The sequence below is a fragment of the Styela clava genome, chromosome 11 (genome assembly GCF_964204865.1).
Source record: "Styela clava chromosome 11, kaStyClav1.hap1.2, whole genome shotgun sequence".
Lineage (NCBI taxonomy): Eukaryota > Metazoa > Chordata > Ascidiacea > Stolidobranchia > Styelidae > Styela > Styela clava.
The window spans coordinates 11,621,219-11,645,671 of NC_135260.1; the positions used below are offsets into that span (position 1 = coordinate 11,621,219).

General features: G+C 33.8%; 2 protein-coding genes across 2 annotated transcripts; both read left to right on the forward strand.

Annotated features, from left to right (window-relative positions):
* The first annotated feature begins 5,654 nt into the window (after positions 1-5,654).
* Positions 5,655-9,912, forward strand: LOC120348103 (heparan-sulfate 6-O-sulfotransferase 2-like). Its single transcript, XM_039418222.2, has 6 exons — positions 5,655-6,164; positions 7,248-7,347; positions 7,687-7,826; positions 8,379-8,575; positions 9,048-9,218; positions 9,443-9,912. The coding sequence occupies exons 1-6, from the start codon at positions 5,756-5,758 to the stop codon at positions 9,524-9,526; spliced, it is 1,101 nt and encodes a 366-aa protein (XP_039274156.2). The 5' UTR covers positions 5,655-5,755; the 3' UTR covers positions 9,527-9,912.
* Positions 9,913-12,276: 2,364 nt separating this feature from the next.
* LOC144429521 (uncharacterized) lies at positions 12,277-23,959 on the forward strand. The gene is made up of 21 exons (XM_078117590.1): positions 12,277-12,497; positions 12,917-13,018; positions 13,337-13,371; positions 13,727-14,438; positions 14,841-14,926; positions 15,303-15,442; positions 16,050-16,185; positions 16,392-16,540; positions 17,056-17,192; positions 17,622-17,771; positions 18,396-18,462; positions 18,870-18,950; positions 19,679-19,813; positions 19,918-20,034; positions 20,150-20,316; positions 20,448-20,615; positions 21,276-21,403; positions 21,642-21,776; positions 22,184-22,288; positions 22,879-23,137; positions 23,259-23,959. The coding sequence occupies exons 1-21, from the start codon at positions 12,401-12,403 to the stop codon at positions 23,363-23,365; spliced, it is 3,213 nt and encodes a 1,070-aa protein (XP_077973716.1). The 5' UTR covers positions 12,277-12,400; the 3' UTR covers positions 23,366-23,959.
* Positions 23,960-24,453: the final 494 nt, after the last annotated feature.

Below are 24,453 nucleotides of genomic sequence, written 5' to 3' on the forward strand. Positions count from 1 at the left end.
AGTACCAGGTTAGGGTTAGGCCATAATTTTATTCCAATTTTCCTTATTTTAGTTCTATTACGAGTTAGGGGACTAGCCAAGTGACTCCCGTAGTATTTGTACCTGAAATTATGGCCTAACCCATTACCAATAACAATCAAGCATGGTTATCAGATGATAAGAAACAAATTCAATGATAGAATATGGTGACAGTATCTACCGTACTATTGATTTTTCTGCTGCAATGGCAAAAAAACCCACCCTAAACTGGAACTTGTGATCAGGTGACCACCTTACTGCTCATCGCTTATAAATTTATACCGGTATCACTTATTTGCCAACAGAATTTTTTTTATATTAAAATTCCTGCAATATGATTAGTCTTTTAAACACTAGCAGACAACAATGAAGTATGACTGATGAAGGTTTAGGTCAAGGGATAGTTAGCTTATTCTGTTATTATAGTATTACAGTACTTAGCAGACTAGTGAGAATCATTGACATATGAATAAAAACTCACATAAAAGCTCACATTACAATACTACTTGTAGATCAGTAGATCAATGCCATACAACTGCACAACATACAGAGATAAAAATGTTTAACTAGATGTAATAGTGCTTTCTTAACCCAGTACCTAACCCTGTACGGTAACCTGTTACATTAGTAGGATTTTTCAGTTGGTGAGTTGTAACGGTGTTATAATGCTTTCGTGATAAATTCGGGTCAACTGGCACCCTACTGTACCAACAGACTAAAGTTTAGAAACCCGAATATCTTATCCAATCCCAACTCCAGAACTTGAGAACTAACAACTCAATGTGCGACACAGATTAGGTCAAATATGACAATAATGTAATACAATACAGCAATAGTAACTGAATGAATCTGCTGATAGGTACATAGGTAATTGCGGCACGACATTGCAGCACTGGATGGACTATAAATCCAATCAAAGCCAATTAATTAACAGATTAAATTAGATGATTAACTTTGTTAGTTACCTGACGTTAATGCCCCTTCCAAATCAGTAAATGAGAGTAACAATCACTGTTAAGCCTATCTTCATACGGTACCGTCGTTACTTTGACCGTTTATATGTTGAGAATAAATCGCCATATTACTGTAATATCAGAATTAAAATTTAGACAAAGCAATAATCAAGTAATGAAGGCCGACTGACCAGCGTCCACAACCCCAACATTACGCACCAACGGCCCCGACTTACTTGTGATGACCTTGCTCTGTTGCGCTTCTCTGTGTTGGATATATTCAATCATTCATTTTATTTCGGTATTCTGGCATCACTCAAAACAATGCACGGAGTAAACAGACAAGCAAAATGCAGAGATACATGGAAAGCGAGCATAATTCAGAATAAAGTTAAAAGCGTACATGAAAAAAGTACAAAACAATGAGCAAAAGAGTGAACACGATTTAGATGGGGCAATAATTTTGAAGCAAATTAAAATGAGGAAAACATATGAAGAAAGTGGAAATGTTTACAATATAACCACAATAAATATATCGTGATCGAGGAATGCACGCCGATTGCTGGATTGCCTTCCTAACACCGATGTCTACTAGTGAAAGGAACATGCGAACGTTGCCGTGCAATTAAAAAATCAGCTGTACGAGCGTTCATTATTAAAATCACTACAGAACACGTAAACAAACACAATTGCGGTATGTTAGTCGTTGCACAATTGTAAACAAATGTCTATCTAATATCTCAGGAACGAAAAACTTATTTCTGGCATCTTAACTTAACATATTGAAGTTTATGCAGTAGAATGTGTGAAAACAGGGCTGGAGATTTATGTTGCAAGTGCCACTGCTTTTTAGTCTTGTTTTATCGTTGAGTATGTATTGATTTCATAGTAGTGTCGCGTCCAAACTAATCTTGTTCGCTTGGAATATCTTCCAAAACTTGTTATGATTCAGTCCTTCATTGGTATAATGCAAGAAATGCGCCTGTAGCTGCCATTCCATGTAATGAAAGCTGGTTGGTTGAAGTTTCTGCTTTTGTCGGTATTCTAATTTTCGTGTATTCTTCCCCAGTATTTTTGTATCGAATTGTAAACTATTCCCAACTTGCGATATCTATTCGTCTCCACGGCTAACTCCACTAGTCCCATTTCTATGAGGCTTTTCAGCCCCGACTAGAATAAAGCATGATAATGTAAACTCTACGAAGGTATGTGGGTGTTCTTCGTACTTTTGACCGCAAAAAAGTCTTCCTAAATATTACCACAGAAAAATTTTTCTTTCCTATTTTGACAGTGTTTTGCGAGTTGGCAAGGGGAAAACAGATACATTGATATATGCAGTGGTGGGATTCAGCCGGTTCGCACTGGTTCTATGGAGCCGTCTCACGGAATTATTCGAGATCAGCGAACCGGTTAGCATTACTGGTTTATGGTGGCCCATCGTTGTCACGCGTGAAATTGGAAAAAAATATATAAAATAAAAAACTTAAAATAAAAGTAAAAATAAAAAAATAGTTGTGCAAAAAACATAAAAAAAATTAAAAATAAAAACGAAAATAAAATAAAAACGGAATAAAAAAAAGCAAAAAAAAAATTAAAAAAAAAAAAACGTGAATAAAAAGATAATAAAAAGGGTGACAACGATGGGCCACCGCGTCCCATCGTTGTCACGCGTTTTTATTTTGAGAAAATTTCTTCTGCTTGGGACCAACGTTGTCATGCATAATCCTACGCGCACAAACGGTGTTCCCTGGGTTTCTAACTCACTACTGATTTGCTTGAGCAATATTCAATAAATTCAAAACGAAAATGTTCTATAAATTCTCCATGCTACAAGTTCAACTAGACGTAATACATTTATAATAATGATGAGAGAATATAGAATTAAATACGAAAATTCGGGAAATTTGCTTTTACGTGTAGAAGGTAATTGAATTGGAGAATGCTGCTCAACTGCTCAGTTGTACCAATGACATAGTACGGACACTCTTGCGATACCGGTACCGTCTGACCGTACACCCATGCAATCACTCATGAAACGAATGGGAGATACGGATAGTCTAGCTAGTAGAATATAGTGAATCGAGAGATGGATTGAGCGCAGCCAGTTACAGGTTGTACGTAATAATAATTATCAGCATGGTACCGGTTATTGTAATTGTCGTGGAGGTAAGGTACCGGTTATTGTAATTGTTAAGGTACCGGTACCGGTCAGTGTGGTTTGAGAGTTTCTGCATGGTTTGCGAGGAATTCACCCTGTGTCCCAGCCATATTTCAACTCTGGTCTTTGAACTAGCGTTTTAAAGATAGATAACTAATAATCAATATCTAGTAGTGCTTTTTCCAAATATGTAACCCTTGAATATCCTACTCGCAGATTTATTTTCTGTTTTTCAGTTCGTTCCGTGATGATCAATACAATGGCTAGTTTATTGAATATAAATGGTGTCTACAACAACAAAATTCGCAGGCTGATGTCTCATCCACGATAAACTTGAATTGACATCTATTACGCCACAATAATTAAATGAAGAAATGATCCTGCGAAATAACAATACTAATTCCTTTATTCCTAATTCCTTTATCCTTGCAGAAGTCAATATCTAAGAATGAAAAAAAAATTAAACTCATAACCTTAGCAACCAACATATTCCTATACCCTGTCTTTCTACCTTAATTAATTATAATTACTCATACCTATAAAGTTACTGATAGATTTAAATACTTATTACAATCTGGACTATAATTTGGCAATAATAAGCTCTAGTTTGGGCAATGAAGTGCACCCAATTCTGGCAACTTTGGTTGGGCATTTTGGCATTTGACTCCATCTATAATCAGCTTGACAATATATTTTTTTATAAAAGTTTATCTTTACTGTTCACTCCCATTTATAAAATTGATCAATTTGGCAGTGGCAATCATCATAAATTTATTAATATGGTGTGGCAAGTAATTTTTATTTATTTATTTTTTATTAACTACCAGTATGTAATTTTTCATGTTCCCTTTACTTAATAACTTCTATATGGTTGTGTGTGTGGGTGCGTGTGTGAAATATCTCAATTATTTAAGTGAGTGAACACGTACCACATCTTCTTGGCAAAACCTTCCATCTTATATACATTCTGTACGTTTTAAACCTTATCTAAGGTTTTGTTCGCTCTCCTGATTTCATAATCAGTTTTTATTTATTTATTTTTACCATTCATTTTATTGTTTTGCTGATTATGGAGTCGAAATAAACTTATACCGGTAACCTACGATGAATAAAATGTGAATAATTTACATAGCACAGACTTGAATTAATAGAAAAGAACTGTGTGCATAAAGTAGCCTAGTTAGACTCGTTCGTCGGCTCTAGCCACTACTGTCTGATCGTACAACCACGAGGCTGGAAGTCGATAATGGTTAGACCTGATTTCAATGGAACGTGCATGTCGGCATGTGCATACGGTATGGCATACCGTACGGCCAGATGAAAGATAAATCGCGCGGGCTCAACTATTTATTTCAGTCCACCCATCGATTCACCATATTCTACTAGACTGACCGTATCTCCCACTCGTTTCATGAAAGACTGTATGCTGGGTACCGGGTGTGATCAGACGGTATCGGTATCGCACGAGTGTCCGGACAACTGAGCATTTAAGCAGCATTCTCCAATTCAATTACCTTCTACGCGTAAAAACAAATTTTTCGTATTCAATTCTATATTCTCTTATCAATATTTTGAATAGATATATATTTTCTAGTTGAACTTGTATCATGGAAAATTTATAAAACATTTGCATAATAAATTTATTGAATATTGCTCAAGAAAATCAGTAAAGAGTCAGAAACCCAGGGAACATCGTTTGTGCGCGTAGGATTATGCATGACAAAGTTGGTCCCAAGCAGAAGCAAATTTTCTCGAATAATAAGGTTGACAACGGTCACGCTTTTTTATTTTCTGTTTATTCACGTTTTTTATTTATTTTTTCAATTTTTTTTTGCTTTTTTATATTCCGTTTTTATTTTATTTTCGTTTTTAATTTTTGTTTACATTTTATTTTTGTTTTCATTTTTTTTATGTTTTTTCACAACTTTTTTTTTATTTTACTTTCATTTCAAGTATTTTATTTTTTTTTTATTTTACGCGTGACAACGATGGGCCACCATACTGGTTACTATCAATTTTTGTTTGTAACAGAGCCGGCTGAAAAATATGACATTTGTGAAGGAACCGGTTGACAAAAATATTGAAATGTGTTTATTTCGACTCCATAATCAGCACAACAAGCTATAGAATAATTTAAAAAATAAATAAAACGGATTATAGAATCAGGAGAGCAAACAAAGCCCTAAATAAGCTTTAAAGCGTACAGAATTCAGATTGAAATGTGTTGCCTGAAGAAGTGGCACGTAAACACTCACTCAAAAGTATTTGGTTAATTCACACACGCACACAACCCTGGAGACGTAGTGAAATAATAAAAATATTAATATAAGATAATAATATTCTGTAAATAAAAAGAAAACAGACAAATCTGACCATGAAAAATTAACACAAAGCTTAATTGTTTGATTCAATGTAGTTCGACGAGATTAATGTATAAACTTATCAATAATGAAAACTCCTCGTTATTACAATGCTTGACCGCATATCGCACGAAGGAATCATTTCCTGATCGATCGATGAAGGAAAATCAATAGACTGACAAAAAATTATCATTCCAGTTTGCTTTGTAAGTCAACGTCACAAATTCGTAAACGATTTATCATCCGTATCCAGTGTTTTCTATCTGATGCGTATAAAATGGAGAACGCCACTACAGAAAATGAAATTTTGGATTGGAGTTATCATTGCGATAATCATTTTATTCGACTTAAAAGCTCAATGGAACTTACTGACTACTACTGTTCATCTAGAGACGAAACATAGGATTTCAGGAAAACAGTCTAATAGCATGCTATCGAATACAAGCAAGCAAAACGAGCAATACTCTTACCCACCAGAAAATTTTCAAGTCAATGGATCGGATATCATGGTGCAACTTCATATTCAAAAAACTGGTGGATCGAAATTTGAGTTCAAGATCATTAGAGACCTACAATTACAGAGAAATTGCAGGGAATTACCAAGAAAAAAGACAGCTCGATGTTTTCGACCAAATTCGCAAACGGAACAATGGTTATTCAGCAGGCAAACCACAAGTGAGATTAGCCGTATTTTACACCTTGCTACGCGTAGGCCTACTTCATACATTTCAGTCGGTTGTTTACACAGGATAGTTTTGCCAAAGCAAATTCAAAATCTATTAAAACGGGAATATGCGATCAGATATTGAGCTCTCTCATAATAGAAAAGTATTTATAAATGCCTAATTGGGTTTCTGGGTTAAACAGTAAAATTCTGCCTAACTTCTTTGTTATATAATGAATATATACCGGTACTGTAGTTAAATATTAGGCTTCTCATGGTACTCATATTTCATATCATGCTATTGCCCATAGATAGTACCAAAGGAAGGTTATATAGATCTCATGTTACTCAAATAGAGTAACTGCAGTAACAAAGTTTCAACCTTTTCAATATTTTATGGTAAAAGAAAGAATGATTTATATTTACCGTAATTTATTTGTAACTTTGTGATGACAACTTCATAACGGCGTACTATACCAATACAATGCTCACCAAAATAACAGTGGCTATATATTGCCAATCCTGCAATTGACTTTTGTTTGGTACTCCCGAAGTATGTGAACCAAAATGGCGGACACCGGAATGTTGTATGTGTACCAGGTTAGGGTTATGCCATAATTTCAGATGCAAATACTACTGGAGTCGCTTGGCTAGTCCCCAAACTCGCAATAGAACTGAAATGAGGAAAATTGGAATAAAATTATGACCTGACTTTTTGCTACTTATTTGTTACTTTCCGAAGTTTTAACTAATTCATCAAGATAGTGGTAAACCAATTTAAAAATTCTAGTCTAATTGGGCGAACGTGATGAATTTTGATATACATAAGGATGTGAACTACCCGTCATGTATAATTAAAACATTGGAACGCCATTGTTGGGATGACAGGTAGCGAAGACTCAACACTATTGTATATATGGCAAGTGGCAACAAGGGCCGGGTATTTTCGAAACATTGGTGAATCAAAGTCGAAACGAAATTTTAATTGGTGGTAAACATTAATATCAGTGTTTCGAAACGCCCAGTCCTGTTTACAACTGATGTAATTATTGTGGATTTTTTTTTATATATGATTTGCTGTTTTATATCAATAGAATGGGCATGCGGAGTTCATGCAGATTGGACATCACTAACCGAATGCATTGGGCACAGCTCAAGTAGATTCGAGATGAAGAAAAATTCTTCCGATTACAGGTTTCCACTATTTGTTATTGTGTAGTTTGGAATGGTGACTCTGAATGAAATACTAAATAACATTAGATTACATCAACGAGGATAAAATAATTAGTAAAGTGTGTTCGTCTTCCTTTGGAGTAGACTGTTTATATGTAGAAATTTATATATATGGAAATATATTTGAAGGACAACAAATTTGCGATCATTCCACTTTTGAAACGATTAAAATTGATGAAACATGCGTGATGAAATCAATTCAAAATTAATGACTTTAATCTGTTGCACAATGTAATTACTATGCGTAAATCTAGAAAAGGGCAAATAAATTCAACGACGATTAATTAATGTATTTTTTAGATATTTTTACATAACTTTGCTCAGAAATCCAATTCAACGATACATTAGTGAATGGATTCATGTAAAACGAGGAGGAACATGGAAAACTACTAAATATGTTTGTAAAGGCCAACGGTCATATATTCCCCGGTGCTACTCAGGTTAGAATACCGTAATTATGCAGATTCGCGTAGCGTGAGTGTTAAAAATAAACGCAACGTATCGAGTATTAATATAATAAAAACTTACCTGTTACAGTACCGGTCCGGTACCGTCAAAAAAACTTCCCATAGTAGCATGAGATAGGTGGAAACACCACTACAAATAATTTGTATTAATTTTCAAGAAGTCGTCACACATAATTTCGAAGTAAATATCGGACACGAAATGGATCGCCGGAAAGCTATTACTTTTTCGTGTCCACATATTTGAGCGTACGTACGTTTGCTATTGCAGTTTTTAATGATGAAAAATTTTTCTCCAAAACTAATTCGTCAATCAGTTTCATTTTTTGTGCTTAAAACTGGTATGGGTCGCAATTGCTTTTATTTTATTTTTCCTAATCTTCTACGATGAATATATATTTTGTTCAATATTTTGCTACTCTTTAATAAATCATGGGAACACTTTTTATAACATATGGTGACACTTTTATATGACATTTGACTGTCAAAATGTTTAACCATTGTTCTTTTCCCCATCTACATCAACAGGAACAACATGGTCTGATGTAAGTCTTTCAAAATTTATTGAATGCCAATATAATATGGCTAATAATCGAGAGACGAGGATGCTCGCTGATCTCAAATTAGTTGAATGTTACAAGATGTTCATGACAAATGAAACATATCCTGATGTTTACAACGTTTGGCAAAGAAATATGTTGAATAGTGCGAAGCAAAATTTGGAGGTATATTATCTTTTTATGATTTGTAAACAACTACTACCATACGACACGAGCAGGGGCACAACATATTGAAGGCTCGAAAAAATAAATAAATAAAATAAATCACGGTTTTACTGTATAATGCGTGTTTTCAATTTATATGTCTGCATGTAAACTTTATATCCAGCATGCTTTCTCAAAATAGGTATCCATTTAAAAAAGGGTTTCACATCCGAATATTTAAATGTAATGCTCCTGGAAAAGGGTTGTTCCGGGATACACTTCGTAATTAACAAATTTTTTAGATGTTTTCAAAATACATTCTTCAATATTTTTTATTTCGATCAACGTTGACTACAGCCTTTTTGTTAATTCATGATTGTGTGTGAAACAGTGATTAGCATTATTATTTTTGTCGTGAACAAGATGGTCTACAATCTGAAAATCTTGCAATTTCTAGTAAACAGAGGTAACTTTGATAGCTTTTCTTGTGCAGTCAATGGCTTTCTTCGCAATAACGGAGCGGATGGAAGAAAGCCAAATGCTTTTTGAACACAAGTTTGGTCTCCGTTTTCAATCAAAAATGGAACAATGGAATAAAACTAATGCAAATACGTATCAACTGACAAAACGAGAGATGGAACAAATAAAACGTAACAATCAATTGGTAAGTAATATTTCAGTAAAAAGCATGCTGAAAAGTTCAACGCATCAAGTGACTAGTTTCACGTCAAATATTTTAAAATAGATTAGCAATTCACTGCACTATATCAAAATTATAACAATACGAAATAATTTAATATGCTAAACAACGTAAAGTTATTTCGAATTTTGGCACTTATCAAAGTAGATTTTTCTTTTGATATATAAATGTCTTTTCATTACTTTCAGGATATGGAGTTGTACGAGTTTGCTGTAAAACTATTCAACAAGCGACTGTCATTTATTAAAACACAACCACGGATTATTGTGTGAAGTTTTCCTATATTATGCACCAAAATACCAGCAATTACTTATGGCAGATGTTGATAGTGTTAAGATTGAAAATAATTTTCGAAATTAGGTAATATGAACTGTCTGAATGAAACGGCATAACAACGATATTCGAGATTCATTTGTGTTGGAATACTCACTAATTCGACAAGTGTATATTTTGTTTTATTTGGATAACATATATATAAGAAAAAAAAAATCAAGTATTATTATATATAATATATTTACTATATATATAGCATAATATACTGTACATATAAACTCTACTTTCAATATCGGCAAACTTAAACTGCCTCATTTTTTGTTAATAAAAGAATTTTATATTTAATTTTCGTGTGTTGTGTTTTAAAGATTTACTTCTCCTGAAGTAAAGATATGTGCATTGTTACTACAGTCTACAAGGTATGTTATTAGGTGTAGGATTTGTAAAATCACCGCCGTAGGTCTGAACTATTTTTATAACAGTGTTACACATCTGTGTCTTAGGCCAGTAAGGTCTTGAACATGTATCCCGTCTCTTTTATACCGTTTGACGTAGTGGTATATTTAAGGTTTAACGATTATGCAGATACTGTTACATTCTGAGGCAAATAAACATACATACGATGAGCCACACCGCCGCTTAGATGTCAGATAAACCGAGACCAGTATTTGCATTAAATAAAAGAGAGAGAGAGAGATATTTATTATTTTGTCAACCAAAATACCAACAGTCATCATACGAAAAAATGTAACAGGAATAAAACCGCTTTGGTATGGAGGTATTGGTTAATACTATCATTTCAGTCTTGCTAAAATGAACTTAACTGACTTGTTCTGGCCACTTGTTTGCATTTTTTTTAAAAACAGCAACTTTTGTAGTCCATTCAAACAGATCCAATGGTTTAATATAATAGATCAAAAATTTCATTTATGTCCAAAATTGCACCAACTCTCTTCGGCTACATCTAGTTAGCCTACAGTTCTGTAATTAGATTCACTGGAGGATATATTTTAGTCCGTGTTTTCCAAAGTTTCAGTCCAAAAATGTCTTTTTCCATCGTCCAATATTGCGTCGGCATCCGACGGCGCTCAGATCAGAATTCCTGTTAGCTATTCCACAACCTCATGTCGTACTTATATTGGTATCCGGACAAGACGATCCAACGACTAACATACCGAGACGATCGTAGTAAAAACTATCTCAATATATTCTTCATCTCCTATTTTTATTACTGATACGCTGATTAGAGTCTACTTGTTTTTAGGGTACGCGCAGGATGTTATGCTCCTAGCAGACAGTCGGACTGTTGGCTTCGGTTTACAATGTGCTTTACCCGCATAAAGTTTTGTTAATGGAGAAGTATTGGATGAATAAACAAACAAAATATTAATTTTATAGAATATAATTGATTGGACTACAAATTTGCTCACGGATATTAAATAGACCTATGTTCTCTTCTCAGTTATATTTCATATTCAAATATTTGCTATCTGCTGATGCTGATCTGAATTCAGTAATTCCAGAATTCTGTGATTACTGAATTAGCTTTAGTCTAGGTAGGCTTAATCAGAAGCAATCTCTGAATCTGCAATGGATGATTCGACATTGCCAAAACCATCATACAAATTAACCTTGAAATCATCGTATCAACCTGCTACAGAAATTATTCCTACCCCGTTACCTCAAGGTAAGTCCGTAACTTCTATGATACTGTCCGGAGCTGCCAATAATGTATTATTCAATTTAGCACCAACTGAAATAAAAAATATTGTCATTTATATGGTTACTTACAAGTAGTCTATGTTTTTCAAAACCTAGGTATTTTTTAATTACCGTACTGAATTACTGGTTTATTCATTCATATTAAAAATATGTCAGTATCGTAGGCAAATAAACATACATACGATGAGCCACACCGCCGCTTAGATGTCAGATAAACCGAGACCAGTATTTGCATTAAATAAAAGAGAGAGAGAGAGATATTTATTATTTTGTCAATCAAAATACCAACAGTCATCATACGAAAAAATGTAACAGGAATAAAACCGCTTTGGTATGGAGGTATTGGTTAATACTATCATTTCAGTCTTGCTAAAATGAACTTAACTGACTTGTTCTGGCCACTTGTTTGCATTTTTTTTAAAAACAGCAACTTTTGTAGTCCATTCAAACAGATCCAATGGTTTAATATAATAGATCAAAAATTTCATTTATGTCCAAAATTGCACCAACTCTCTTCGGCTACATCTAGTTAGCCTACAGTTCTGTAATTAGATTCACTGGAGGATATATTTTAGTCCGTGTTTTCCAAAGTTTCAGTCCAAAAATGTCTTTTTCCATCGTCCAATATTGCGTCGGCATCCGACGGCGCTCAGATCAGAATTCCTGTTAGCTATTCCACAACCTCATGTCGTACTTATATTGGTATCCGGACAAGACGATCCAACGACTAACATACCGAGACGATCGTAGTAAAAACTATCTCAATATATTCTTCATCTCCTATTTTTATTACTGATACGCTGATTAGAGTCTACTTGTTTTTAGGGTACGCGCAGGATGTTATGCTCCTAGCAGACAGTCGGACTGTTGGCTTCGGTTTACAATGTGCTTTACCCGCATAAAGTTTTGTTAATGGAGAAGTATTGGATGAATAAACAAACAAAATATTAATTTTATAGAATATAATTGATTGGACTACAAATTTGCTCACGGATATTAAATAGACCTATGTTCTCTTCTCAGTTATATTTCATATTCAAATATTTGCTATCTGCTGATGCTGATCTGAATTCAGTAATTCCAGAATTCTGTGATTACTGAATTAGCTTTAGTCTAGGTAGGCTTAATCAGAAGCAATCTCTGAATCTGCAATGGATGATTCGACATTGCCAAAACCATCATACAAATTAACCTTGAAATCATCGTATCAACCTGCTACAGAAATTATTCCTACCCCGTTACCTCAAGGTAAGTCCGTAACTTCTATGATACTGTCCGGAGCTGCCAATAATGTATTATTCAATTTAGCACCAACTGAAATAAAAAATATTGTCATTTATATGGTTACTTACAAGTAGTCTATGTTTTTCAAAACCTAGGTATTTTTTAATTACCGTACTGAATTACTGGTTTATTCATTCATATTAAAAATATGTCAGTATCGTATGTCTGTATGTGCTGATTATTCTGTCATTACATATTTTATATTTGAATGTGCAAAAAGTTATTGAGTTTTCATCTTCTGTTTGGGATGTAGGTAATGCAACAGTAACTAATGTCTAAATCTCAAGTCCTATACAATTTACTGTCAAGTAATTACATTCTAAACGCTTATACTGGTACCAGATGTTTGAAATTCAACTCCTAATTGTGTCTTTCAATTCTAGGTCAAGAGAAAATCCTTCTGAATTCTCAGCATTGTTCTGATGGGAAGCAGAAATATGTTGTGTATCTTAATCCCAGTATTCAACCTAGCTCTTCACATGAAGGTAATTTTTTGCAAAACAACATAGTTAAAATATATTGAGAGCATCAATAAATATTTCATTATGTAGAACATTTAGTGTGCTTCCATTTGATGCGTTAAAAGATATGTTTCCTCCTAATTTACTGCACGAGTTCAAGATAGACATATCAAAAAACTTTGTCTCATTTAGAAAATGCAAAATCTTAATAATATTATATAGACTTTGACAAGAATAAATTGTAAATAAATATAGTAAGGAAATACCCGTACTGAAATCCAATGATTATAATAACAGTATTAACTTGTATTTTATTGCTCACAGTTAATAATTATATTTTAGATGCCAGAGGAAACTCACAGATTAAAGTAAAATTGGTAAGCAAGGATAATGTATACGCCAGACTCAATTTCAAATTGTTCATATTTTTGTATTTTACGATGGAGATTGTCTAATTTATTAATATGAAAGTTTTCGTTGTTTTTTATTTTTTAATATACCACATCTTCAAACAAATACTGCATTTTCATAATCAATTACCTATTTTGGACTATCTCAGTGTGACATATGTGTCCAAGTTTAAAATTATGACATAACCACAGTCAGCACTCGTCCATAACTGTGTTATGCACTTACGCTATCTGTTTATTTTTGTTTGATTTATTGCCTATTATCCTAAGCCAATCTCCCTTTTTACCAATCATCTCATGGAAATGTTTTTTCCATTCCAAGCCTGAAAAGTCTTCACCATCTACATTCTCAAGAAACACAAGGAATTCTACAAGAAAAATACTTCCAAGAAAATCTATCAAACAAAATGCACAATACATTGTAGTACCAGCATCAACAAATATACAAAAACTTCAAGCTCGACTACTTTTGCCATCAAACTCTGTTTCAATTCCAAAACAAAAATCTGCCCCTGATTTAAGAACATTATGTCAAAGTGTATCTCTGCATCCAAGTCAGTTTCAGCAAAGTATCCCTGAAACTTCATCAACAGGATTTCAAGTGAGCAGTTTTAACACGGCAAGCATGTCAAATGATAATGTCGTATTGCAAGATGATATTGGTCAGTTTTCTTCTAGAAATCAGTTCGATACTGAACAATTGATGTCTAATTTTAGCAAAGCTGACTCACTTGTTCCACATACAGAAGAAATATTTTCTGGGCCATATTTTCAAAGTTTGATAGAGGGTGATAGCAGCATGTATCATCCAACATCTACAAATGAAAATGTAGAAATTGGTCATGTTTTAAGTGAGGATGCCAATACTCACCCATACCTGATACAAATACCCATGCCATCATCACAGAATGTGGCTGGGACAACTGTTTTCACCTCACTGGCAAATACGACTTGGAGGGCCGAGCTTGGTAATAAAATAATAAATAGTGAGGAACCGTCAAATATTGAAAGTATCGCAGGAGTGTCTTCAACAGGTATTATTATTTTTTATATTATAACTCATTTTCAGCGAGCTTATTCAATGAGCATCAACTTCCATTGGTTTTCCAAGTTTTTAAGAAAATGGAAGAAGGTAATTTGTCATGATGAAATACAATATGCATGAATCAATTTTACTTTTTTGTAAAATAAGACGCAGCACAAATACTAAATTAACTTGATTTACGAAATGAATTTTTTCATAATTTCATGTTACACATAAAGAGGTAATGTGACCAAGGATATCTTTCGTGAGATTTTTTTAAATTTATAATAATGATCTAATCTAATGTGAGGCATCAGCCACAATACGTCTTGTATAATTAGGAAGATAGCTATCACAAGGCTACTGTGATAGCCATGCAACTCGGCAAATTGTTTTCTTCTTCTTCATTCAGGACAAGTAGATGTTGAAATGCCAGTCCAATCAATTAATTTAGATGGCCATTCCACTGGCTTGTTACAAAAGCTTGATGAGTTCAGGGTGAGTTTTCCCATTTGCCACAGTAGTCGTAATTTGCACCCCAAGGAATTGACTATTATCAATCAATGTAAAATTTGATTTCCACTATGAGATTAATTATTGAATGCATTATCACTATGTTATTTTTAACATTACTATGAAAGTTTACTATTGCTATTTTGTTGAAAGTTTTCAATGATAAGCTCAAACATAAACGAATGCTTGTATAAGGGCACAAAAATTGTATCTAGAATTTAAGTTTTTAGTTGCTTCTTGAACGATGTACATATGTCTTAACAAAATGCTATCTTCTCAAATCTCTGTGGTATTCTGGCAATCATAATTTGAGATTGGTGGAATTTAGACATGAAATCTTAGGAGAACACTTTTTTATTAGAAAAAAGAAGAATTCTGTGATCTTACGATTGTAATTGGACGAACAGAAATGCATTGTCATTCAGCAGTCGTTGCAGCAATGTCACCTGTACTTTACTGTCTATTACAACCTCAATCTCAATATGGAACAAGTCTTAAAAGGTGATGGGTGTTTTTGTGTATTATTCATTATTGAGCCAAAGTTGACTATCAACTCAGATTTTTGTATTCAAATGGTCTAATGTTCACTAAAGTACTGTGGAGAAAAAAATAGTTGGAATCTGCACTACTATTCGCAATAATAAGAAATGGTAGCTATTTGGATCATCGATGCCCTAATGGTTTGAAGCGTTCTATATAAATATTTTAAAAAATTATTGAAAATGAATGAATGATGAATGAATTTTTACATGTGTGGTCGGCGGTGTAATACCGGGTTTGCAGGTACAAATTTCATGGGGCAAATTATGTGCGAGAGGATTGCTGGACACCTTGCCGCTGAAGGGTGGTTCGCATGACCACGATTTCCTCCACTCTCAATTCCATGCATCTGGAAACAAAAATAACTGGTTAACTACCGGTAATCCCATACCAGATATGGACTGGTCACTAGACTGGAGGACGTGGTTTGCCATATGATTAAGTCGCTTAATGACCTATCTCTCCCCAAAATAAATATGTGGATCCTTGTTATTTGTATATAGCTTGCTATGACTATTGAATATGCAATATGAGTATACTTGTAGTTATATTTTCTTCCTGATTTTAGGAAAATTTTCATCAAGCTCGATGACAAACTGGATGCGGTCTCACTTTCTGACTTGTTGGATTCAATGTATACTGGGTGCATCAAAATATCCAAAAATACAGCTAAACAAATGCTTATTATATCATCATATCTCAAGGTAATCTTTTCTATTTTAATAAATTCTGATTTTTTACGACTTTTCCTGAGTTGAGTCAATAGTCGACATATTTAACAGATCCTAAAAATACATGTAGGCCAGAGCTTCTCTTTATCGAAATTTTGTTGGCACAGAACTGGGTCAAACCTCCTCATAAATTTGGTATATTTCCCATATTGTGAACCAAAAAATGTTTCCATTGACAGATGACTTCAGTGCAGAATATATGTGGAAATTATTACAAATCGTTATTTGTAAATAACATGTTTGACTTTGCGGGGATTTACTCATATGTGGCGGGTTTATCAGATCCTTCTCTATGCTCCACCTCAACAGATATCACTTTGCATGATTTGTAAGTGTTCAAGTGTATATTCCTTTTTCACTGCAGGTAATTAGCTTGTATCATGATCCTTCGTTATTTTGGTATCCAGGCCGGATAGCGACTGTCATAATGGCGACCGCATTAAAACAGCGACTGCTATGATAGCGACTTGGCTAGTGTTAGGGTTAGTCCAAATAAAATGTTGTTTTAAAGTCCCTTTTGGTTTCAATCTTTCACTACGCAGTGTTTGCCTGTTTGTGCGTGCATACGTGTGTGGAGAGGTGTAGGGGATGGAAGGTGTGTGTGTTTGTGTGAAAGAGTGTGTGTGCGCGTAAGCCTTGGATGGATTCAATAAAATAAGTGATGTCGCTGTTGTGGCAGTCGCTGTTTTAAATGAATCGCTGTCGTGTAGTCGCTCTATTGACAGTCGTTGTTTTCAATTGATCACTGTCGTGTGGTCGCTCTATTGACAGTCGCTATTTGGAACCCTAGTCGTTATTTCAGTCTGTGATTTTATGTCTGAATAATTGATAAATTTTAACCAGAACGCCAGCGAATGAGAAAGCTGCATATCAAACACAATCGACTGATGAGATTGAATCTAGAACTATAGTGTCTGATAATGAAGATGACCAACTTGTAGTTGACGAGAATCCTACTAGCTCAAACTGTTTAGAAACAGGTACAATGATTGTCAGTCAGGGACTCCTGTTACATATGGCTCGTTGTCTAGAACTGTTGGAATCTTTGGTAGAATTATTACCACATCAATCCTGCTGGACCCTCCCCCCTCGTCTTTTTGAAATGTAAAACAATATTTTATCTGATCTGTTTCATCTGACTTTAGGTCAAACTCCCTTTTTGATCCCAGTTTTCGTCCAATATTAGCAAGAAACAAACTCTGCCTCCAAAGCCTATTTATAAATTAGAATATGGAATATTCAGCTTTAAAAACCAGATGCATCATATACAAGACAATTTATCAATTAAAAAAATTGAAATTTTTCCTGGTAATGAAATTGCAAAAACTGGTAACACTGCTTACGCAAATATTGTCATGTTTGTTCTTTCTCTCATGAACTTGAAATCAAATTATCTACCCCTAATTCAGCCGACGTGACAAAGCCAAGGTCATCATTAACCAATCTGGTTAGAGTTGCTTCGGAAGCATTTGAAGATCTTGATCAAGAAGAAAGCATTGATGACAGTTTAGAAGTTTCTACTGATGATAATACAGCTCTCTCATCTGAGGAATGTCAAGGTATATTGGTCAAGTATTTGTGTAATTGAGCACAGCATGTTTTATATTGTTTTTATGATGGCTTAAAGAAAGATCACAAGATAGGATTCACAAATTTATCCCGGGAGAGAGGAAATCCGATAAGATGGCTTAATCATATGGCGAACCACAGTCTCTCATTCAGTTACCAGTCCGTGTCATTTATGGGTTGGTTAGGCAGTTGTTTGTATGAGATTTATAGGCTTGATGGTGGAAGAAGCCTTAACTAACCAGCGATCACATGAACCACCCTACGGCGGCGAGGAGCCCAGCAATCCTATCGCACACAATTCGAAACTGCGAACCCACACAGGGTAATCAGATGTGCGATTCGAGGGTATTCCTAACACTGAGCATGATGTACCACATCACCGACCAAACTTGGAAAGTCAAGTCAACACTGTTGGGAAATCAGTTTTATGAAAGAGGCCCTTGAAAGTAGATGTTTAGTAAGAAATTTTGTTCGGTTTAGTATATTTTTGTTTCATTCGTACAAATATTCCACTTAAAAAGACTTGGTTTCATTCATTGGTTTTTAAAATTTTTTAGTTTGATTGTTCTAAACGAAAATAAAATCAGACCTCACATTTCATTTTTATATTCAAGATGCAATTCAACCAGATTCTAACAACGAAACTCTGGACATAACACCGCCTGTGACAAATGAAAAATGGTAAGATCTAATGGTGGAGCATGAACATCATATGATTGTGACAGCATTTTAGTCACATATTTGACAGACCATTTTTTCTCAAAAATCGTTTATGCGTCTTATTTTTGTATTTAATGAGCTTTGTACGGTCACAATACTCCTCAAAAACCGTTGCACCTGATAGTACGGAGCATCTTATGTATGGACAAAACCCCAATCTAACCAAGTTATAAACAGTGTGACTTATAAGCTGGTGCACCTCATGGTTCGTACAATATGGTACTATGGATATAAGTATTAACCCTGTTGAACTTGTTAGCAATAGCCTAATTCTAGCATTTTGTGATATAGGTGATTTTTCCTAAAATTCATAAGTCTGCTTATATATATGTATATATACATCAATCACGAATGTATTTTTTTTGTAGGTGTAAAATTTGTGAAAAACAATTCAGTAGTACAAAAAGGTACAAGAACCATCAGAAGATTGTACATTCTCAAAGTCAAAAGTGAGTGCTGCTCAACAGATTTAGTGTGATCTCTGACTTTACTTAGGAATCAAGGAACAGCATTAGTAAAACTTTACTATACTTATTGGACACAGAGTTTTCATATGGATCATTTTGTTATTAATATTTTGTTGTTGTTAGAATTCTTTTTCTTGTTGTTGTTGTTATGAAAAAAGTGCTTTTCTCATCAACTACTGGTTTGAAATTTTCAATGGTCAACTATTGTAATATTCGCTAGAAGGATATTACTTTCATTTATTTCAAAAAATTCTGTGGGCTCAATGGGATTCATTTTTTGTGTGCGATGTCGTCATCAAAATTAAAAAAATTGCGCGCCTTGTCGTGGTTTCGAGTTAGGTCTGGTAGTCAGGCGAAGTCATGAAAACTGTCGTCATTTACTGTGACAATTTGCATACTTGTATTATCGCCGTGATGTCCATATATTTGAGCATCGCTCTCTTGTTTTATATAATCTGACTTTATTGTAGTTAGGACCTGTCTAAAAGTAAAAGTGTGTATAGTATAGAAATTTTGGAAGTGGTTATATGTACAATGTATTTTGTATATACCGGTATATTAAAACCATCCTTGAGTTTATGTGTAAGTGTTTTTTATGTATTTGGAGGTACTATTGAAAATTTTGTAAAAGTAAATGTTTTTACCGGTTCTCTCCTCCCATGTTTCAACCTGGCAATAAGACATTGAACAGATTTGATTATTTTATTCAGAAAATCACAAAAATGTAGTTATTGTGAAAAACGTTTTGGAAAACTTTCTGATCGATTACTTCATGAAAAGAGAATTCATACAAATGAAAAACCATATCATTGTGAAGTATGTAAGAAGAAATTTTGTTTGCAGAGGTACAGTATAGTTTTTTGAACTGTGTGGGATTATTGATGTTATCATGAGTTAGCAAATGCTGTTTTTATATAAAGTTTGCTATTCTATTTTATATTTTTTTTAGAGAATTAAAAAGACATTTGAAGTCTCACAAAGAAAATAATCTTGTATGTATGATTTGTGGAAAGAAGTTGGGAAGTGACGCAGGAATGAAGCTCCATATTAAAGCACACGGAGAAAAGTAATGAATTTTTGTTGTTAGCTTTTTATGTAAAAAAATGTTAGGTGAGATTCAAGTTCAGTACTGAACTAATGTTATCAATAGATTCTGAGTAAAACCCAGTTTGTACTTCCAGGAAATTCAAATGCAGACACAGCAGTTGCAATACAGTATTTGCTACTATTCAATTGAGAAAAAGACACGAGAAAAGCCATTCTTTACGTAGACCATTTCAATGTGACAAATGCGAAGCTGCTTTCAAGTCTAATCATGAACTCATAAGACATAAATTAACACACTCTGGTTTGTGATCTTTTTTAAGTTCTTGATATATGATAATAATAAGAATAATTTGTATTTTTTGTCTTGTTTTTCTTCATTTTTTTCTTGTAATGTTCTTTTAATCTCATTAATGTGTTTTCATTTCTTTCCAGGCGAAAAACTTTTTAAATGTGATAAGTGTTCAAAATCATTTGGACGTGCGGAGCATTTAAAAAATCACATGTTAACTCATGATGATAGTCGGCGTTTCAAATGTAGTAAATGTGGTAAGACATTCAAACAAAAAGCTGGACTCAATGTTCATGAAAGAAAGCATTCAGGTCAGAAGATGAATAGATCTTCATATAAGAAACACCAATTTAATTATTATAAAAGCCTACATGATATATATAATCCCATTTTTGAATAGGTGTATCAACATACCGTAGATGAATCTTTCCAATTATTAAATTCATCCTAGATTTTTATGCAGATTTTTACGGCATGATTTGTTTCATAAAATACCTAATCAAATAGAATGTGTTCAAATAGTTTAAAGAACTCAACTATAACTAGCAAATGATTCACAGTTCTTTCACAAATTCTAGCTTGAATAATAAAGAGACGAAAGCCAACATTATTTTCAATCCTAAACCACCTGGTTATTGGTTATTCAGAACTACTGATATGGTTCCAGAATTTGGGTAAAATTTATAGGGAGAAAGAGAATTTATTGCTTTTTGTCAAACCTGTAAACAAACATATAAATGTAAACAAAAAATGTATTCAATGATTTTGGTATATGACTAGGTGGTAACGATATGAGTCTGTTACCACCCAATACAAAATACATGAATAAATAGTTGTCAGGTTCAATATTTTTAACTCTCTTTATATTTCTAAAATTATTTAACAAAAGAAATATCGAGAGAAACTTTACTAAGCACTCAATAGTTGAAGTAAAATAAAAAATTTTCATTTGTAATTCTCTTCATTTTCAGCTCCCTTTAATTATGTATGCGATATTTGTGGATACAAGTGTCATTCCAAAGGTTATCTTCAACTGCATTCAGTGACTCACAGCAATGAACGGCCTTTCCGATGTGATATATGTTTGACGCGTTTCAAGGTATTATAGCATGTTTTATATTGATGTAAAAAATACGCATGCGCTTTCACATAAGAAAGTGTATTTATATGCCAAGTGGAAAGAAAAGGTAATATTTACAAATCAATCCAAGTCCAGTTACTGGTCCATGTGATTGTGAGGTATGGGAATAGCTAACCAGTTACACAATACAGTTCCACAATTAATTTTATATTCACAGGGTAAGCATTTATTACTTAAATTGCGTTGTCTATGTCAGGCGAAAAAACATCTCAATCGTCATTTAAAAATCCATGAAAGAAAGGGAGAAACAGATGCAGAAAAATATAAAGAACTGAACAATGCAAAGTCAAAAAATTCTATGAATAAGAAGAAACTCAAAAAGAATGACCAGGTAAAGTGTACTCATGCAAAAGCTGAAGATAATAATATGGATCGTAATTTATATTGTTCGTGGACATAGCAAAAATACATAGATTCTAATGCATCCATTATCTGATTACATCGGTCAAATTCAAGTCACATCTTCTTGTCATTTCGATTCACCTTCCTTGGTTGCCATATACATAACATTCTTATACAGCTGTGATCTCGGTCTGCTGAAGACCTGCAGTGCATCTTTCAAATATTTTGATTTGAAGAAGAATAAAACTCCTTACAACAATTTATCAAATTGATTTTATCCATATATTTTGATGATTTGATTTAGATAATACGGCCGATTTATCTAATATGTGACAACATCAACGAAACAGCAGCAAGGATTTCTTATATTAAATTCAATTGTAAACTTTTTTTTAGGTCATATTCCCCAAAAATATTCCACTAATTCATGGAAAAACTGTACACAATAAGGCATCAACCAACAATGCAACCCACATTATACCAAAAGATCATTCAATTCAGGTACTATTTTTATTCATTCATATATATTCTGTGTATTCAATATTCATATTGTACATGTACCGACTTTATTTTCAGTAGCTTTTTTGTATGGTATTATTTTTTGTGCAAAAATCATAATGTTTCAATCAAGTTTCACTCTTATTTATGTGATATTAAAATGAAAATTTTGTTTTGTCTGTCTGAGACTATAATTCTACAAATTGTGATTTGAAATTTATCCATTATCTCAATTCTCAAAAGCAAAACTGTTTGTCTTTCTTATAAGACTTGGGAGTTTTTACACTTTTCTCTACCCTCTCACTGGTTAATATCCATTTGAACAAAATGTAACAACTAATTATCACTTGCATTCTTTCACATTTGGCTGATAATGTATTACGCATTGCCTCATAATGTACTGTGGGCTATGACGTTTTCTGTAGGTGATAACAGCCTTCATATGATTTTTCATAATGTGTAGCTGAAGTCTTATTTTTTTTTTGTCAACTCGTTGTGTTGTGCTATTTATTTGCTTTTAAGTCAGTGACATTGTAAAATCGGAAACTACGTTTATTCATGATTTCAAAGCTTTGTGCAAATTATTATTTTAGACAAATTTCTATGATGGTGAATCGATGAAATTGTATGCTCTTTCAAATCAACACACTGTTACTGTTTTACCATCATTGCGTGAAGCATTTTGTTCTGGTTCTACATCAAATCCTTCTCAAGCATCATTACAAATTCAAGAATCCAGTGTTCAAGTTAATGAAGATCTTCTTCAGTTTTCAAATGCTGTGCTATTGGATACTAGGCATATTGTTGACAAAAATATGAATGAAAATGGAACAAATACTTCACCCTGGCAATGTATGAATAAAATATATTAGCTAAAACCCGATTGAATAAAAAAATTACTTCAATTACCCTTTGTTGTTAAATAGCCATAATAAGGACTCATTTATCTATGGTTTATGTATTTATGGTTTAGGTTCTGCTCAAGAAATTCGAAATGACGAAATACCTGATACAGAAACTTCTATGAATCTGACTGATGAAGATTATGTCCCAGTCCTCACTGCCGAAGATTTTCTTTAAAAACAACTCATCTTATAATTAAATTTAAAGAAGATAGCTTCACAATTAAAATAAGTGGATGTATGTTACGAAACACTGTGCTTTCAAACATTAGTTTGGGATTTTAATATCATGTATGAAAGGAAAGCTGGTAAAATTGTTTTATTATGGTGGGCAAAGACTTCCGACTCTGGTAACCAGTCCAAGTCGGGTATGGAAACATTTACAAGGTTCAGTGTTCCATATGCATGGACTTGGATGATAGAGGAGGTCAAGTGGGTGAACCACGCTAAATCAGCAGTTTCCATCTTTGTGGAGTATAGTTCTTTTCTCACTGGCAATGATTTATGTGAGCCTGTATAAAACTGAGTTGGGCTTGTTTTTATTCTTTTCATGTAGGAAAGATGGCATTTTCTTTTGAGATTGGACATCGGGCAGGCAAGACTCTTAAAGTTAATTATTTTCATATAACATCTTAATTTTAAGGTATAATGAGACTGGGCCCCACGCAATCCGTTTCGCATATGGCCTCGCAATAGTTGAGGCCGGCCCTGCTTTGACCCATTGCTTTTCTTTTGCGACAGATATTGTTTCAATAAAGCTATTGCTTTAAAATGTTGTATTGAACATTATTAAGGTCTTTGTAGCGTCGCGATCTTGCTAGCAACCCGGGATGAATATTTTATCCTTCAAAGGGTTAGTTTTTATGGGTCATGCCCGAGAGGATTGCTGGACCTTTATTTAGCTGTACAAAATTACGATTACAGGTGTTGCCCAGGTTCACGATGATTATTATGAAACGCGAAAAGTTAATTTATAGGTTTGCGACATTGATACGCAAATTTTTGTTTCTATTGATTGAGCTATGCTCCGCGATTTATTAATTTCGCAGACTGTATTCGATTGCGCAATCCCTGGCAGATAAACCATGTCGATGTCAGAGTCGTTTTTCATTTTGTAATTCATTGAGAATAACCTGTGCGTTAAGGACTTTTTTCATAGCGGGGTGTTGTTCAGCTTGGATAAAAAGGAAACGGTTCTTATAAACGGCCTCGGGACATTTGTGGCGTTCGGCGCTTACAGGTTTTCGTTGGTGACGTTCCCAGAAA